This window comes from Pipistrellus kuhlii, unplaced genomic scaffold (genome assembly GCF_014108245.1).
Source record: "Pipistrellus kuhlii isolate mPipKuh1 unplaced genomic scaffold, mPipKuh1.p scaffold_m20_p_4, whole genome shotgun sequence".
Taxonomy (NCBI): domain Eukaryota; kingdom Metazoa; phylum Chordata; class Mammalia; order Chiroptera; family Vespertilionidae; genus Pipistrellus; species Pipistrellus kuhlii.
This window is the reverse complement of record NW_023425540.1, coordinates 64731976-64751031: the sequence shown is the minus strand read 5'-3', so window position 1 is coordinate 64751031 and position 19056 is coordinate 64731976. Positions and strand designations below refer to the sequence as shown.

At 40.6% G+C, this 19056-nt stretch overlaps 1 protein-coding gene across 2 annotated transcripts in view; it reads right to left on the bottom strand.

The window, feature by feature from the left end:
- The window catches only part of SRFBP1 (serum response factor binding protein 1), a 65807-nt gene extending 50391 nt beyond the window's left edge, over positions 1-15416 (bottom strand). For both annotated transcript variants that reach the window (XM_036409062.2, XM_045571874.1), the window contains exon 1: positions 15262-15416. In XM_036409062.2, the coding sequence (XP_036264955.1) occupies positions 15262-15297 (36 nt within the window). In that variant the 5' untranslated portion in view covers positions 15298-15416. The remainder of the gene's footprint in view (positions 1-15261) is intronic.
- Between the last annotated feature and the right edge of the window lie 3640 nt (positions 15417-19056).

Below are 19056 nucleotides of genomic sequence, written 5' to 3'. Positions count from 1 at the left end.
ATTTATTTTTAGCAATAAATTATTTGAGGCATAACTTTAAAAGAAATGCCAAAAACACAAAGGCACATTGTGTGTACTCACACACATACTAGTACACAGATACTTGCTTTAAATCATCCCATTAAAGAATAATACTGAATTCTAAGAACAAAAACAAAAACAAAACTAAACAAACAAACAAAAATGTTTTGGCCAAGAGATGGAAATATTCCAAAGATAAAGAACTACATGTTATAACAGTTACTTAGTACAATGGGATGCTATCATTTTTTAACTTATGTTTGTCTATTATTAGGAGCCATACATCTTATAATTCTTCCTGTATTGTCTTTCTTCCCCTCCTCCATGTGAGAAACTTCCTAAAATTCATTTCAGATATCTTTCCCATAAAACCTTCAATGACTTCTTCAGTTAAAGAAAACCACTCCATCCTTGGGGTTCCAAATATACTTTGTAGGTAGATTCTACTTCACCATACTGTCATTAATCACTGTATCACTGTGGCTGTTTGAGTACCTGGCATACACAATCCAACAAATTATTCTTGCCAAAATACCAATAATAAGGCTCTTGCATTTGGCTGTAATGGCTTCTCTTACTTTTCATGACTATCATTCACCCTCTGTATTACATTGAAGATAATGACAACCAACTTATAATTTCTCTCCACCCTAAGTTTTGACATCATTCTTATTGACTGAAATGCCCACTTACTAACCCAATATATCCTCACTTCTTGACTTGCTCTTTTCTAGCTACCTAATCTATTCTATCTCAGTGACCCACTCCCATGGTCACAATGCAGTCCTTATCATCACTTATAATAATTCTATTTCTAAAATGATCAGTTGAAATATTCCACAAGATTACAATTTCTATCTGTTTGCTTATTAAATTCCATCCACCAGAATCATCTCTGACTTCACTGGATCAGCAATTCACTTACATGCGTACTTTTTCTCAGTTAGTCCTTTGCTTTTGATTTTCCTCCTTTATCCAATTTAAGTATATGATCAATATTTGCCAATACTTTAAATTCCCCTATGGTTAGCAATCCCTCTAGTTAACCTTGAGTAAAAAGAACATTCTGAGTTCTTTATCACAGCATCCCAATAGCCAGGAAATAATACATTCTATCTACTTTAAATTCACCATACCGTAATTAACCTCAAACAGGCTCCTACACTTCCTAGCAATCCTACATATATTTTTTGGCCAATTCACTCTACAATAACTATTTTTAACCTGTCTGCTTTTCTAACATATCTAACATTCTTTTTCATTTCTCTTTACACATATTTACTTCCATCATTTACCCTATTCTATTAATAAAGTTGTATTATGCTATATAATAAAAAGCTAATATGCAAATCAACCAAATGGTGGAACAATCAGTCACTATGATGCAAACTGACAACCAGGGGACAGACGCTCAACACAGGAACTGCCCCCTAGTGGTCAGTGTGCTCTCCCACTCATCCAGAAAACAGCTGGTGAGCACAGCAGTGGTGGCGGGAGCCTCTCCAGCCTCTGTGGCAGCGCTAAGGATATCCAACTAAGCCATTAGTCAGACACCCCCAATGGCTCCTGGACTGTGATAGAGTGCAGGCGGGCTGAGGGACCCCTGCCCCCCAGATGCACAAATCTTATGCATCGGCCCTCTAGTAAGAAGTAATCCTACATATATCTCAGGTTACCCTTTTAACTGTTTTGAATCCCATCCTTTCTGCCATCCTAGAACCCTCACTATACATTATTTCTTTCTAGCATTATTAATCTCTTAACTGGATTATTCCCATTGATTTTTATCACGCTTGAGTCATTTTCATTAAAAACAAGACAAACACATCCTCACTACAAAGTTCACGAGGAGCACCCTCTGTCTTCAACTGCCTCAGAGCCAAGCTTTGAGAGATGTTCAAAGTCATTATCACCATTTTCATGCCACATAATTCCAGTTTGTGGTGTCCAAGACAGCAATGATTTCTAAATGACCCTGAATCCAACAGGAAATTTTCAGACTTCATTTTACTTGAAATCTCAACAGCATCTAACATTTCACCACTTCCTCCTTTTAAAAAAAAATATATTTTTTATTGATTTTTCACAGAGAGGAAGAGAGAGGGATAGAGAGTTAGAAACATCGATGAGAATCATCGATCAGCTGCCTCCTGCACACCCCCGACTAGGGATGTGCCCGCAACCACGGTACATGGCCTTGACCAGAATCGAACCCGGGACCCATCAGTCTGCAGGCCGATGCTCTATCCACTGAGCCAAACCGGTCACAGCAACTTCCTCCTTCTTAAAACACTTTTCCAAGTGTTTACATGACCCATGACAGAATATGGTTTTCCTTCTGCCCCTCTAGCCTCTCCATTTGGTCTCCTTTGAAGGCTCATCCACCATTTCATGTCATGAAATGTTCAAGTTCAAAGGTCAGTCCTACGGCAGCTGTACTTTTACCATCCATTTTATGGCCCTAAGTGATCTTGTGTGTGAACATCTTTTCAATTTACCACCTAAACAAAGATGACTCAAAAATTTCTACCTTCAACTGAGATATCTTTCAGATCCAGACCCAAGTGTGCAGCTGCCTACTCAACAATTCCTTTGGAGCTTAAAGTCACTTCCACCTCACACTGGAACCCATGTTCTTCACCCCCAACTGGATCCCTTTTTTATGTTTCATGTTTCCAGGAATGGAACAATCTTTTCATTATAAACCTGGGGCTCACTATAGATAGCTCTCACTTCTAAATCTCTCACAATAAATCTATTACCAATTCCTGTTAATTTTATCTCCTAATTATCTCTCAAATTGTTCCACTTTTTTAAATCTTGACCTCACCTAGCTATCCCGGTTGAGTTTGGTAACTCATTTCCCCACTCTTGCCCCTCTCCAATTATCCAAAACTCAGAATACATTATTAACACAGAGATGTCATGCCATACCTTCCTTTCACTCTCTTCAATGGTTTCCAATTGCTTAGGATGGCCACATGGGCTCTTTTTGAGTCCTTTGTCTTTACAATGCTCACACCTACCAGCAAGTCTTTACATTTACTGTTTTTTTCTGGTAAATTTGCTCTTTCTCCCCATGTCAGCTTGTTAACGACTGATCCTTCTGATTTTTGGCCTATTTGTCCTTTCCCAGTAAAGTAATTTTTTGGGCGCCAAGTCAAAATTCCCAATTATAAGTACTTAGAGTACATATAAAACTTATCATGAGTAATTTAAGTTTAATACTTTATTTTTAATTTGATATTTAATGTTTCATTCTCCCTGTAACTTATATTCAATGAAGGTCAAATATCTTGTTTTACTCAACATTATATCTTAACACCTAACATAGTGGGTGACATACAGTTAAGTGTGTTCAATAAATATTTGTTAAATAAATACCAGAAAGGTAGAAACAGTCATTTGTTCATTCATCATTTCAAAAGAATAGTATAGTAACAGAATGTAGAACAATCAGATTTCTTTTTCACTAGATAGGTTAACCTCTTTGAAAACTGTTTCAATGTTAGGTCTATTTAGAAAAAAAAAAAATCATCCTTATATACCGTAATAAAAGGCCAATATGCAAATAGATTGAAAGGCGGAATGACTGATCGCTATAATGCACACTGACCACCAGGGGGCATTCATCAATGCAGGAGCTGCATTCTGGTGGTCAGTGCACTCCCACAGGGGGAGTGCTGCTCAGCCAGAGGCCTGAGCTGGGCTCAAGGCTAGCAAGTGCAATGGTGGTGGCCGGAGGCTCTCCTGTCTCCAGAGTAGTGCTAAGGATGCCTGACTGTTGGCTTAGGCCCGCTCCCCGGTGGAAGCAGGCCTAAGCCATCAATCAGACATCCTCCCAAGGGCTCCCAAACTGCTAGGGGGCCCAGGCTGGCTGAGGGAAACCCTGCCAAACCAAGTGTATGAATTTCATGCACCAGGCCTCTAGTACTTGCATAAATGAAAAGCCATTTAGACTAGGTTTGAGTAAGAAAAAAAAAAAGGTTTGCTACATTTCATAAGCAGCATAATAGGGTTAGAAATAATTTTTTTTAAAGTTAAGTCATTCATAAATAAATTAATAACAAGTGATAAATTTTGCCTTAAAATATATTAGCAAATGTTTCCAATTGCTGTACCCTGCAGTGCATGAGATTATATACCATTTTCTAACCAGTTAACCAAACTTAACTAATAAGTAGTGGGCAGAGTTGATCCTAGGTTACATTCCAATCATAGGAAAGCTAGATTCCAATTTTAAAATTCCAATTTAAGAAGAACTATGTTTGTCATTACTGCATAAGGGAATGTAAAAGGGAATGCTTCATGTACTTAGTTTCATGCCAATGTCAAAAAATACTTTTCTAGGTTAACTTTCTCAGCATTTATGTACAGCAGGAAAAATATTTAACAAGTTTATTAAAAAAGCACATTCGCTTCATGTAAAAATTGAATTATACTTTTCTTTTTCTCACAACTGCTTACCTCAAGCATTTAGTTTTCTCAAAGTATTTAAATTTAGTTTTGGAAAACTGATGAACTGCAATAGACTTATAGTTAGAATTTCAGAGGGTTCCAAATCATTTGGCACCTAGCAATTATGAACCTGGTTGACAGATAATGCTGAAGTTAAATGAACAGAAAGGACTAAAATAACCAATATCATTAGAAAGCTGGAAAATTCACTTTGATTAATTCTCCAACCAAAAGCAAATAGAACTTTCATAGTTAGAAATGCAATGAGTATGATACTGTCTGGAAGGGAAATGACAGAAATGAGAGCAAAGAGGCAAAAAATGGAAACGAAATGTGCTGACAGAAGAAACAACGTGAGAGAAAAGTGGAAAGAGTTTGAAGACAGAAAGTGAAGGACAAATTGGAAGGTTATGACCATCAAGACTGAGAAGCCTAAGCTAAAGTGCTTCCAAGCATTAAAATAAATTTAATACAATCTCCAAGAGCAGAAGAAAAGAGTGAACATATCAGACACATGCGCGCGCGCGCTGAAAGTGAGGTGTTAACTAGAACCTAAGCTTACTGATGCCTCAGTTAACCTGGTAAAATCTGAACATAGTAATGTAACATGGATCTCCCCTTGGATAGACAGTACAAAAATATGACCTAAAATAAATTAAGTGGAAAGCTTGCAAAAAGACCGTGAAGTATATGGGGAAGAAAGAACATAAACACAGGAAAGGGAACCATGAAAGAAAAAGCTGGAAGTGTCCAATTCAAGGAAATTCCAAATTTTACTGGAATAACTCAAATATAGAGATAGATATATCATAGCCCAACACCGAATCATGCAATTAAAACCTATTCTATGGTTCTATATTCCAAGCAGCCGATGTGTAGATCAATACGGGGGTGGGGGTGGGGGATATGTTTATAATGTGAGCATCTGTCTACATTAGATATATTTCTTAATAAACAGGCTTTCTCCTTAGTATAATCTCTAATAATAAGCTTATGGTTGATGCAAATTTGCTTTGAGAGAATGAGCTATACTTTTGGGATGATAGCAGCAAGTTTCTGATCTACAAAGCTCAGAGCAAGCTTTGGTCCACAATGTAAATACTACTTTGGGTTAATTTTTTTGCATTTGAATGTTTTTATTTAAAGTTTAAAGTAGGTGTTTAAAATATAATATTTCCATTTTTAAAAACTACTTTATTTTCCAATCATAGCTGGCATACAATATTACAACATAGTGAATCAAATGTACAACTTAGTGATTAGTGCTTTATACGCCTTATAAAGTTATCACCCCAGAAAATCTAAGTATTCATCTAACATCATATATGTGTGTGTGTGTGTGTGTGTGTGTGTGTGTGTGTATTACAACATTATTGACTATACTAGAGGCCCGGTGCACAAAATTCATGCACTGGGACAGGGGTCCTTCAGCCCAGCCTGCTCCCTCTCACAGATTAGGAGCCCTCAGGGATGTCCTATTGATGGCTTAGGAGCGGGCCTTAAGCCACAGTCTGGCCTCCCTCTGTGAGAGGTGACCAGGCTGATGGGGAAGGCGCCAGCCCCATCACCTCGCTGCTGTTGCCACTGCTGCAGCCACCAAGGAGTTTTCATCAACATGAATGAACTCCAGTCTCTTCACCACGAAAACACAACTTTCTTTAGGCATTCTCAAGATGTGTCTTTCATAAAATATGACATTTCTTAAGATATGACATTTCCTTTTTTTTTTTTAAATTCTCACCTGAGGATATGTTTCCACTGATTTTTAGAGAGCTTGGAAGAGAGAGGGGAAGACAGAGAGAAACATCAATGTGAGAGGGACACTTCAATTGGCTGCCTCCTGCAAGAGCCCTGACCTGGGCCCAGGCTAGGCCGAAGCCTGCAACCTAGGTACATGCCCTTGATCAGAATCGAACCCGGACCCTGCAGTCGGCAGGTTGAGGCTCTAACCACTGTGACAAACCAGCTAGGGCAGGATATGATATTTCTTAGTCCCTCGAGCCGCAGACCTTAGTTTTTTCCTCCAGGAGTGAGGTGGAAAACCCTAGATCATCTTCTTGGATTCTTACTACCCAAGTTACCAAGAACACTGTGAGTGATGGTGTTCAGGGAACTTGGCCAATGAGCAGTCAGAAAAGATGCTTCCTCTGCAGCTCATGTGCAGAGGACCCTCTATGTTGTGTCCACAGGGCTAGGGATGTGCCGGGAGCTGTGCGGTGGCTGCCGGGAGCAAGCCTCCAGCCCAGCAGCCCCACATTGTGTCCGCAGCCCTCTCTCCCTCCGTGGTTGGGGTGCTATGGCTGCCACCATCTTTGTGTCAGAGTGATGGTTAATTTGCACATTACCCTTTTATTAGATTAGATTCCCTATGCTGTACTTTACATTCCTGTGATTATTTTTATAACTGACAATTTGGCTAGAGGTTGGAGATGGCGATGTGAATTGACTCTTCATTGACTATCTGCTAGCCCAGTGGTTCTCAACCTTTCTAATGCCGTGACCCTTTAACACAGTTCCTCATGTAGTGGTGACCCCCCAACCATAAAATTATTTTCATTGCTACTTCGTAACTGTAATTTTGCTACCATTATGAATCATAATGGAAATATCTGTGTTTTCCCATGGTCTCAGCCAACCCTGTTAGCGGTTCTCAACCTGTAGCCAGTGAACTAGTCAGCTTCTTTTTGATAATGCATTGACTTCGTCATTTATTTGAATTAACCTGTAACAAAAACCCATCGTTAGTCTAAAACCATTACTCCAAGAGCTAGTATTGTTATAGGGGAGCTTGCAGTGCTAAAAAAAAAAAAATCTGTATCGTTCCAATTTTAGTATATGTGCTGCCGAAGCGAGCACTAAAAAAAATCTGAGTATATATGTGTTTCTTACAATACATTAAGACCTCTGAAAAAAACAGCAACAACTTCTGGTTATTCATTACTCATTTATAAGACTGACAAAGACCAAAAATCTAGGACAACGCATTCTTTAGTGAGGCTGTGAGGAAGCAGGCACTCTCATACATTGCTGGTAGGAATGCAAATTTCCAGAGGAAACTTTAGCAATATCTAACAAAAACTTACTTCTAGGAATCTAGGTAAAAGACACATCCCCAGTAAGAGCAAAAGGTTATGCATAAGTCTATTTATTGCAGCATTCTTTTTGTTTTTCTTAATCCTTACCCCAGGAAATTTTTCCCATTGCTTTTCAGAGGGGGGGTGAGGGGGGGAGAGAAAGAGAGAGAGAAAGAGAGAGAAAGAGATGTGGAAGATAGATACAAATCAATTGGTTCCCTCTTGCATGCCCCAACTGGGCCTGGGGATTGAACCCCTGATCCTTCAGTGCTTGATTGAGCTGACACTCTAACCACTGAGGAACACCTGTCAGGGCTCACTGCAGCTTTCTTACAAAATGTTGCATAAGAGATAAAATATTATATAAGGTATACACAATGTAGTACTTTAAACCAATGTAATAGATTTGCATGTATCATGAGTAAATCTTGAAAAAATTTGGCAATAAAAGTAACTTTTAGAGTGATATGCATATGATATCATGCGCAAAGTTTAAAAATATATAACACAATATCCACTGGATATAAGCATATATATGTCACTAAAATTATAAAAACTTATGGATGAGAAAATAACACCCTAAGAGTAATAATTACTTCTGAGGTTGAAAATACAGTGGATAGAATGAGGAAGTCTAATATGGCAAAATATTGACATTTTCTCAACATAGGAAATAGATTAAAAGGACATTAGAACATTTTCCATATATTTGAATTATTTCATGGTTAACTAAATTAATTATGGTTTCATATGAAGTACTTATTTGGCCATTATTATTGAATTATATATTTTTTATTTCTAATGAATAACAATGTAAAAATTTTAGAATGCTTGGTAATTATCTACCACTTAATCATTATTGAGAATATGCTGCCACCTAGCAAAACTTCTCAGAATAGTTTAACAACAAAGCAGAAAATAATTCCCTTCTTATGGATGGATTCTATTTACTATTTCAGTAAAAATTATTTAAAAGTACTACACACTCAATTATGAAATAGCAGTTTTGCAACATCAAAAGCATAAACATAGTTTCTGACAGTCTTATCTTTTACAATACATGGAGGCAAACCATTTGTTCTCTGGCACATTCATTAGCTTCTGTCTATTATCTTATAGGAAATGAAAAGCAACTTTCTAATAGGTTTGTTGTTAATCTGCAATCAAGGAAAACATAATGTCAGTTTTATATAAAAGCCCTGGGCCCTTGTATGAAATTAAAGTACCCTGTTTCATCTCCTAATTCTGATTTTATATATCACTGCTATTCATTACTCCGGTGTGGCAGTGTTGCTCATTGAGCGGCAGCCTATGAAGCTGGAGGCCTATGCCTGGATTGCAGACTCGATCCCTAGTAGGGGGCATGCAGAAGACAATCAATGATTCTCATCATTGATGTTTCTATCTCTCCCTCTGCCCTCCTTTCTGAAATCAATAAAAATATTAAAAAACAAAAATAGCATGTTGTTTTCTATTGTGTATCCTTTCTCTAGTTCTAGTAAAAAGGGAGGAAAAAAGTCTACATGTAGGAAATTCCCCCAACCCCCGCATGTAAAAATTAGACTCAAGTTGAGCTATCCATACTTCCATGTGTCCAACACATATTTACTTGTTACTATCTATAGACAAGGTACTAGGCTAGAGGTTAGGGAAATTCTATAAGTCAGTCCACATAAAGTAGTGGTGAATATAAAGCATGCATTAAATAATCATAAGATGAAATAAAACGTGATAGTTTATTATTTTAAAAAGGTAAAATTTTACATTACTTCAGAAGAATAAATGTATTTTAAGGACCTAGAGTCAGAAAATACTCTATAAATGTTAGCCTAAATTTATCCTTATAATTTTTTAAAAGAATGGGATTATTAAGGGTAGAAGACATTGAAAGTTAGCATAATAGGTGCATCTGGAGGCAGGCTTTTTACACACTTTGGGCACTTAAATATACTATAATTTTTAAAAAGAAAACCCACAATACAAAATTACAACACAAGTAATTCAGTCAAATAAACTCAGATATTAGTGCCAACATCCTAAAGATAGTACCAGAGCTTTATAGATGAACTAGTGGCCCAGAACACGAACTTTGTGCAGAGCGGGGATTCCCTCAGCCAGCCTGCACCCTCTCCAATTGGGGACCCTTTGGGGGACATCCTTCTCACAATCTGGGACCACTGGCTCCTAACCACTCACCTGCCTGCCTGCCTGCCTGATCACCTCTAACTGCCTCTGCCTACCTGCCTGATTACGCCTACCTTTTCTGCCTGCCTGATCCCCCCTAACTGCTCTCCCCTGCCAGCTTGATCTCACCCCCAACTGCCCTCCCCTGCTGGCCTGATCCTGCCCACAACTGCCCTCGCCTGCTGGCCTGATCTCGCCCCCAATGGCCCTCTCCTGCCATCCTGATCTCATCTTTAACTGCCCTCCCCTGGCTGGCCTGGTTGCCCCCAATGGGCCTCACCTGCCAGCCTGATCTTGCCCCCATCTGCCCTCCCCTGCAGACCTGATCTCGCCTCCAACCGCCCTCTGCCAGCCAATTTGGTTCTGATTGGTTGGTTTCTATGCCAGTCAGTGTCAAAAGCTCCATCTCTTTGGCAGCCATTGGCTCCTCACAGTTGACCCAGATTTGGTTCTGATTGGTTGGTATCTATGCCAGTCAGTGTCTCTGGGTCTATCAATGGGGCCTGATCAGAAAGGTGGGGCAGATCAGCAGCCCTGGTGGAGGTCTGGAGAGAAATGGAGTTGTGGCTACTGGCCAAACTGGGAGAGAAAGAGAGAACCAAGTCCTGATCAAAAGCTGCCAGAGGCAAAGGATCAATACCTGCTTCTCTCTTCAGGCTTCTCTCTGACCCTGATTCGCAGTGCCCTCAGCAGTCAGTTTTGGGGCATTGCGCCTGCAGTGGAAGCAGACTGCAGGAGTGACTTCTGGTTGGTCGAGTCTCAATTGTTATCAGACTTTACAACCCAGGGTTTTTATATAGTAGGATGTCTAAGGACTCTTCCCTTCAGAGACAGGCGAACAAACCCCAAGTTATACATAATTTCTGGTAATTATAGGATCCCTGAAATACATTCCTGAATCTCAATTAAGGAGAGCTAATTTAAGTTACTAAGGATCATAAAAATGATGCCTCAAATTCTCATTCAACAGATAGGTACTGAGGATATGATAGTGAACAAAAACTTAGATGGAAGGAATAGAAATCTCTCTCACATTCACATAAACACTAAACAATTCTTACAAGATTATCTCTAAAAAGAGGTAAAATAATTCTACAAGAGTTTATAAAATGGGTAATGAAGGTCAAGAATGCTTTCCCTGAAAAAGTATGAAATGGACTAATGAAACAGTTAAAAGCAATAACATAGGATCTGTAGATGCTGTGCTAAATCAGGGGTGAGGAATGTCTGGCCTAAGAGCCATATAAAGCCAATGAAATCATTTGATCTGGCCCTGCCAAGGTATTAGGGGGTGAGTTAATTAAATGTTTAACCAAATACAGCAGGCCAGTTTTTAAGCTGATAATTTTGGATAGCCCTCAAATGATGTTGTTATAAATATCCAAATGGCCCTTGGCAGAAAAATGGTTCCCCACCCCTGAGATAAATGGTGTAATAAGACAAGTGTAGTTGAAGTAAAGAGAAACGGGGGTGTTGGGGTTGGGAATGGTATAATAGAAGATGGAGAAATTGGCTTTATTTAGATAGATCTTGACCAAAAGCAATGGGAAAATCATCAAATAGGTTCTAAGCAAGGGAGTCACATGATTAAGTTTGTTTTAAAGAACATATTAATACTTCAGCTGTATTAAAGGGAGTGACAAGATAAGATTTATGTTTTGAAGAGAGTACTACAGCTGCACTAGAGATGAGATTCGAAGGAAAGAAGAATCCCAGGTACATAGTTGGAAGCTAGTAGAGTAGTGCTAGAGGGAGATATAATGTAGACTAGGATAGGGGTAGTAATGAGAAAGATAACAGTGAATTTGAACTTTTTTCCAGGTACATTTCTTCTTGAAAAGTTAATTCATTTATTTTACCAATTTTCTATGAGACGGTTCCTCTTAATTTTCATGAGGTATTTTACAGTAATGGCTTTAGCCATTTATCTGCCACATTTGCCCTAGTTCTTTTCCTAATTGGTTCTGTTTCCCTCCCCCCTTTGGGATGTTTTTCAAATTTTATGCAGACAAATCTATATTTGCTTTTCCCTTTGCAGTTTTCCTTCCATTCATTTAAAATTATACTATCATGTCTACTTTCCCCCCATCTTCATATTAGAATGTATAAGATTTTAGTGTGAGATATGTAAGTTCCAATTTGATAAGTTCATTTAGTCATCCAGTAAACATTTATAGAGCACATATGTTGTTGATAGACATGCACACAATAAGAAACAGGTAAATAAGTGTTTTCAGAGTAGAAAGCACTCTAGTTGCACAAAAAAAAGATACTTAGCCCAGATTGAGGTGAATTAGGTGAATTAGTGAAGACTTCCTAAAATTTATTTGGAAGAGGCCTGGAAATTAGCTAAATGGAAAAAGAGCCTTAAATGAGGAGTGGCATGTCATTTCTACTCTCAGAATAATTTCAAAATTGAACAAGAACTCACTAGTATTTCCAGTAAACTCCCAAGAACTCCAATTAGATCTTTTATACCCCACTAGAGGCCTGGTGCATGAAATTTGTGCATGGGGGGTGGGGGGGTTGAAGGGGAGAGTATCCCTCAGCCCAGCCTGCACCCTCTCCAATCTGGGACTCCTTGGGGGATGTCCAACTACCTGTGTGATTGGAACTATAGGGTCCCAACTGCTCGCATGCCTGCCAGCCTGATCACCCCCTAACCACTCCCCTGCCAGCCTGACCAACACCTAACTGCTCCCCTGCTGACCCGATTGCCTCCAACTGCCCTCCCCTGATGGCCCAGTAACCCCCAACTGTCCTCCCCTGTAGGCCTGATCCCCAGCAACTGCACTCCCCTGCTATCCTGGTCACCCCAACTGCCCTCCTCTGCAGGCCTGGTCGCCCCTAACTGACCTCCCCTGCCAGCCTGGTTGCCCCTAACTTCCATCCCCTGCCAACCTTGTCACCTCAAACTGCCCTGCCCTGTCAGCCTGGTCACCCCTGTCGTTCCCTGAAGGCTTGGTCTCCCCAAACTGCCTTCCCACCCCTGTAGGCCCGATCATCCCCCAACTGCCTTTCCCCAGGGCCTGATCGCCCACATCTACCCTCTCCTGGGGCCAACTTGTGGCAGCCACCTTTGATCACATGGGGGTGGCCATCTTGTGTGAGGGTCAATTTGCACATTAGCTCTTTACTAGAGGCCCAGTGCACGAAATTCGTGCATGGGATGGGAGGGTGTCCCTCAGCCCAGCCTGCACCCTCTACAATCTGGGACCCCTCGAGGGATGTTCAACTGCCCTTTTAGACCCGATCCTAGAATCGGTCTAAAAGGGCAGACAAATATCCCTCTCACAATCCAGGACTGCTGGGTCCCAACTGCTTGCCTGCCTGCCTTCCTGATTGCCCCTAATCACTTCTGCCTGCCAGCCTGATCACCTCCTAACCACTTCCATGCCAGCCTGATTGTTGTCTTAATTGCTCCCCTGCCAACCTGTTTGCTCCCAACTTCCCTCCTCTAATGGCCTGGTCACCCCTAACCGCCCTCACCTGCAAGGTTGATTGCCTCCAACTGCCCTCCCTTGCAGGCCTGGTCCTTCTCAACTGCCTTCCCCTGCTGGTCATCTTGTGGTGGCCCTCTTGTGTCCACAGGGGGGCAGGATCTTTGACCACATGGGGGCAGCTATCTTGTGTCTTAGAGTGATGGTCAATCTGCATATTACTCTTTTATTATTTAGGATAAAGGCCTGGTGCAGGGGTGGGGGCCAGATGGTTTGCCCTGAAGGGTATCCTGGATCAGGGTGGGGGTTCCCTTGGGGCATGGGGAGGCCTGGGCGAGGGGCCTGTGGTGGTTTGCAGGCCAGCCATGCCCCATGTCGACCTAAGCAGAGGCCCTAGTATCAGGGATTTATTTACCTTCTACAATTGAAACTTTGTAGCCTGGAGCGGAGCCAAGCCCCCTGCTTGCTCCATGGCTGCCGCCATTTCTGTTTGGATTTGTTTTACCTTCTATAATTGAAACTTTGTAGCCTAGAGTGGAGGCCTAGGCTGGCCAGGGCAGGCGGAAAGCTTGGCTTCTTCCGTTATCAGGGAATCCCAAACCTCTCTCCTGCTCTATGTGGCCACAGCAATCTTGGTTGGGATTAATTTGCATACTCACTCTGATTGGCTGTTGGGCGTGACTGTTGGATGTGGCTTGTGAATGTATCGAGGTGATGGTTAATTTGCATATTACTTTATTACGTAGGATTATATAGGATAGTTAACCTAATGCAAAAAAGCCCACTAAATGTTTTCTGTAACAAGATAAACATACATTTATAAATATACACAAAGCATCTTTAATATTTCCCTTTCTAATAAATCCTGTACTCCACTGCCAAGTGAAACCCGGATTTACTGACCTGGCAGTAAGGAAGTAATATATTTCAGTTTCATTTCCTACTTCATCCCACAAGTTCTCATCAATGGGAAGTTTCTATCCCTATACCATCCAAGCTGTTTTCTAATAGCATCCCTTTTCTGCTTATACTGGTCCATTGGTCTGGAATGCCTTCTTCCCCTTTATTGAATCACTGACCTGAAATTCCTGCATAAGATTCTTAAATCCCCAGAACAAATACTGCACTCACTTCACTTTGCCTTCTTTGGAAACTTTTCTGTACTAACTGTTTTTCTGGGCATTATTCGGAGTCATAAGTGAGTTTTCCTACCTGGTATAGGTTGCTTGAAAATTGAAAGTGCCTTACACAACTGTGTAATATAAACAGTGAGCAGTTTAAAGCAAACATACGTATCCACTGAATAAAGAAGATAAAGAACAATCTTTGCTGTAGCTGTGAATCCTAATTTGAACCTTGCTTTTACAGCTTAATTTTAATCTTCAGGTGCTTAATGACTCCCTTGACTAGAAGCAAAAACTGTAAAGAGAATAGTAGCACAAACGGTAGCCTGGTGACATGAGCACGCTATGGTGGAGGTAATGAAGGCAAATGTTTGAAACTGGAATCAGAACGAGCGAAGAAAAATTGGGGGGCCACAAATATAAGCAGCTCTTAAAAGTTTTGCTGTCAATGAAAGCAAAGAAATGGGGCTTTCGCTGAGAGAAGAAATGAGGTTCTGAGCAAACATCCTCATAAAAAGATAGGACCTCATTCAGGGTCAGCAATTTCTTAGGAGAAGCTACACAAGGTAGGTAACGTGTACCGGAAGTTTACTGACTGTCAGGCACTGGGCAAACAATTTACGTATTCCAGCTCATTTAATTCTCACAACCTGGCCCTATATTCCGAGTTTAGTTGTACAGAGGAGGACTCTGAATGCATACATCTGTATAACTCCCCAAAGTTCCACAGACATGAATTCCTGGGTCCAGACCTAAGGGATACGTCTCTTGCTTCAATCACTTAGAAACCTGAAGCGGAGTTACCGCTGCATCCTCCGAGTTCCGGGGCCCACCTGCAGGCTCCTCTCCGCTCTCCCCATCCTCACCCCGGCCAGACCACGCGTCCTTCGCAGAAACGCACGAGTGCCCTTCAAAGGCCCCCGAGGTCATCCCCACGCGCCCCCAGACCTCCGTGCTCACCTCGTTATTGAGGTTCAGGGTCCCAGGCTGGGCCATGGTTGATCTAGGAAGCGGATCCGCAGCGGCACGTGAAGTCTGTCCGCCTTTGGCGTCGGCGTCGCCACGCCCCCTCGACGGTGGCCTGTTTGCCCCAAAACTCCGTAGTCGTGTGCGCTAACCAACATTTGAATAACTTTGAATAACAAGGGACGCCGGTGCTGAGGCAGGACAACTTCCGGGGCAGAGGGCTACGCGCCGGAATTGCGCGTTCCTATGGAAACCAGGCGTGAGCGGTGTGCCCTGAGCATGCGGCGATCTGTTTGTAAATGATTTTTTTCAAGAGGCTGGTTTTATTTTATTCTCTTGTAGACTGGGCCCGCGTTGTAAGGACCTTAGTTGTTGGTTGTTTTTTTTTGTCCCAGTGGAGGTGAGAGAGCCTTTTTGAAAGCATCACTTGAACCACCAGGTGTTGCTCTGAATTTTTATTTATCTAGTACATGTGAAGATCCTTCCACGCCTTATTAGATTCAACTTTTTGTTTCAGCCTCACATTATAACTTAGGCGTGAACATGTTTTTCCTGAACGCTGTAAGAAAATTTAATTATTTTTAAAATTTTTATTTTATTGTTTAAAGTATTACATATACAGTAGTAGTACATATATCTCCTCCCCCCCCCCCCCCAGGTTTTCCCTCAGCCTCTCCCACCCCCTGTCACATGTCCATTGGGCGTGCTTATATGCATGCATACAAGTCCTTTGGTTGATCTCTTCCCCCACTCCCCAACACTCTCCACTCTTCCCGTTGTAAGAAAGTTTAATTAGATAATGAACGTGTGAAGCAAAACCAGGACACATATTGCTGCCGCCTGTGGAAATGGATATTTTAAACTTTAAAATATAAAGTAATACTTTATATTTAAAATTTAAAGTATTAGCCTGAAGGCAAATGAAACATGAGGGAGGGAGTATGAATTAGGTAATATATTGATTAATACTTGACACCTGTAGTTCTGAGTGTAATATGAATCAGGTACTGGGACAAATGATCTCCAAAATAGCAGCAAATCAAATAGGAACAACTATTCTTATCTTACAGATGAGGAAACTGACTTTCCAGGAGGACTCTAGGGCTGGTGGTAATCTCCGGATCTCAGTACAAAATGAAAATGCAGAACTCCTCACTCAAAAAGTAGGAAAAAGTTTCTTTTATGATTTATTGACCTGTTATATATTTCGTATTGGTATTTAATCTGTTGCTCCCTGGATAACAGGAATGAATACTGGTGGGACTAGTGCACAGCCTCACAGGTGCCTAGGAGCCCTGCCCCAGCAATCAGGGAGGGGGGCCTGTGCTGGGCATAGACAGGGCTGTGGGCAGCCACAGAACCCAAATGGGAAGATGTGGACAGCAGGCCACACATGACCTGAGACTGAGCCTTTGATGTATAAGGAGATCATTATATGATGTAGGTTCCACTGCACTCACAAAACTCAACTTCCCAGATAAAAGTATTAGCGATTTCAAGAGTCTGATGAAAGAACATTTAATCCAGGCCCACTTCTGAACTCTGTCCAAGAGCCAGTGCTGTCCGGAGCCCATGCTCTTAACTGCTGATTCTGTACTCAATTTACAGCAACTCAGATGTACCCTTGCATATTATTGGAATTTACACAAGATTAACATACTATTTGGATTAGGATTCTTCTATCGATAGTTTAATATATGATTTGAGCACAAATGAATTAATGGCTGACTTCCGGTTTGTCTAGTGTCTCATAAAGGTAGTTTTGTGTTTGTTTGTTTTTTGCCACGAATAAACTATACACTGACTTGTAATGGACTCCTTATCCCTCAGCTTCCCTCATTAAAGATGAGTTCCTGCCCTAGCCATTTGGCTCAGTGGGTAGAGCATTGGCCTGCAGACTGAAGGGTCTCAGATTCGATTCCAGTCAAGGGTACATGCCCCCGTTGGGCACCATCCCCAGTAGCAGGAGGCAGCTAATCAATGATTCTCATCATTGATGTTTCTCTTCCTCTTCCTTCCTCTCTGAAATAAAATAAAATACATATATATTTTTTAAAAGATGAGTTCCTATGTAGAGGCTTTTTTAACTCAGCAGGTCGAGACACTACATACATAAATACCTAGGGATAAAAAAAGAAAAAGAAAAAAACATAAATACCTAAGAAAGGATGTTTTAGAGCTAAATGTAGAACTTTATGAAAAAGGTGTTTTCTTATTTGGCAGAAAGGTGTTGTTATGATTTCATAATGCTTCACAAAATGTATTTTTTTTAATAAAGTTTGTCTTAAAGGCTATAGTATTTACTCATGACCACACCTCTTATTTTCCAACACCTCATCTTTCTAGCAACTACTGTCCCCTCAGGCTCAGCATTTGTTTTCTATCTTTTCATAGCCCAAGCTCTCTTCTTTGTCTTTGATACCTCACCTGTGCTAGTTTACAAGACCAGGTCAAATTTCATCTATCCTTTAAAAAAAAATCCTTCCCATAGACCCCAACAGAAGTTATTTTTTCTCATCAATAATTTATTCTTATATTATGTTAGAGGCCCAGTGCACAAAATTCATGCATTGTGGGGGGAGGGAATCAGCACAGCCTGCACCCTCTCCAATCTGGGATCCCAGATCAGGCCTAAGCCAGTAGTCAGACATCCTTCTCACAATCCTGGACTGCTGGCTCCTAATTGCTCATCTGCCTGCCTGCCTGGTCACCCCTAACTTCCAGAGTAAAAAAAGAATGATATATACTACAATATGGATGAATTTTTAAATAATTATCTGATAGAATTCAGACCAAAGAACTACCAGTATATACTGTCTTATTCTATTTATGTAAAATTCTAGGAAATGCAAACTAATGTATAATAACAAAAAAAAGTAGGTCAATGGGTTTGCTTAAGGACATGGGGTATGGGAGAGGATAGAATGATGGGAGGGATTAATCACAACAGGTCAAGAGTGGTTAGCTGAAACCGGTTTGGTTCAGTGGATAGAGCGTCAGCCTGTAGACTGAAGGGTCCCAGGTTCGATTCTGGTCAAGGGCATGTACCTTGGCTGCGGGCACATCCCTGGTGAGAGGTGTGCAAGAGACAGCTGGTCGATGTTTCTCTCTCATCGACGTTTCTAGCTCTTTATCCCTCTTCCTTCCTCTCTGTAAAAATCAATAAAATATAAATTTAAAAAAAAAGAGTGATTGATATGTTCATTATCTTGATTTGGGTCATGGTACCACACTGTATGCATATGTTAAAAAGTGCACTTTAATTATGCACAGTTTATTGTGTGTTAATTATACCCCAATAAAGCTGTTAAATAAATACACTTACCATTGAATTATAAATTCTCCTAAAACATTCTACAATGATATTGATACAAATTGATGATGCATATACAAGAATACTTATTACATGAGTGTTTGTAATAACTAAAGTTTGGAAGAAACTTGTCCATCAATACATAACTGGTTAAATTAATGAATTCATTAAGAATAATCATCCCTAGCTGGTTTGGCTTAGTAGATAGAGCATCGGCCTGTGGACTGAAGGGTCCCAGGTTTGATTCTAGCCAAGGTCACTTGCCCGGATTTCGGGCTCAATTCCCAGTAGGGGGCATGCAGGAGGTAGATAATCAATGATTCCTTCTCATCATTGATGTATCTATCTTTCTCTCCCTCTCCCTTCTTCTCTGAAATCAATAAAAAATATATATAATATATAAGATATATATTATATCTTATATATTATATATAATCTATATAAACATATATATAAAAGAATAATATATTTGTTCT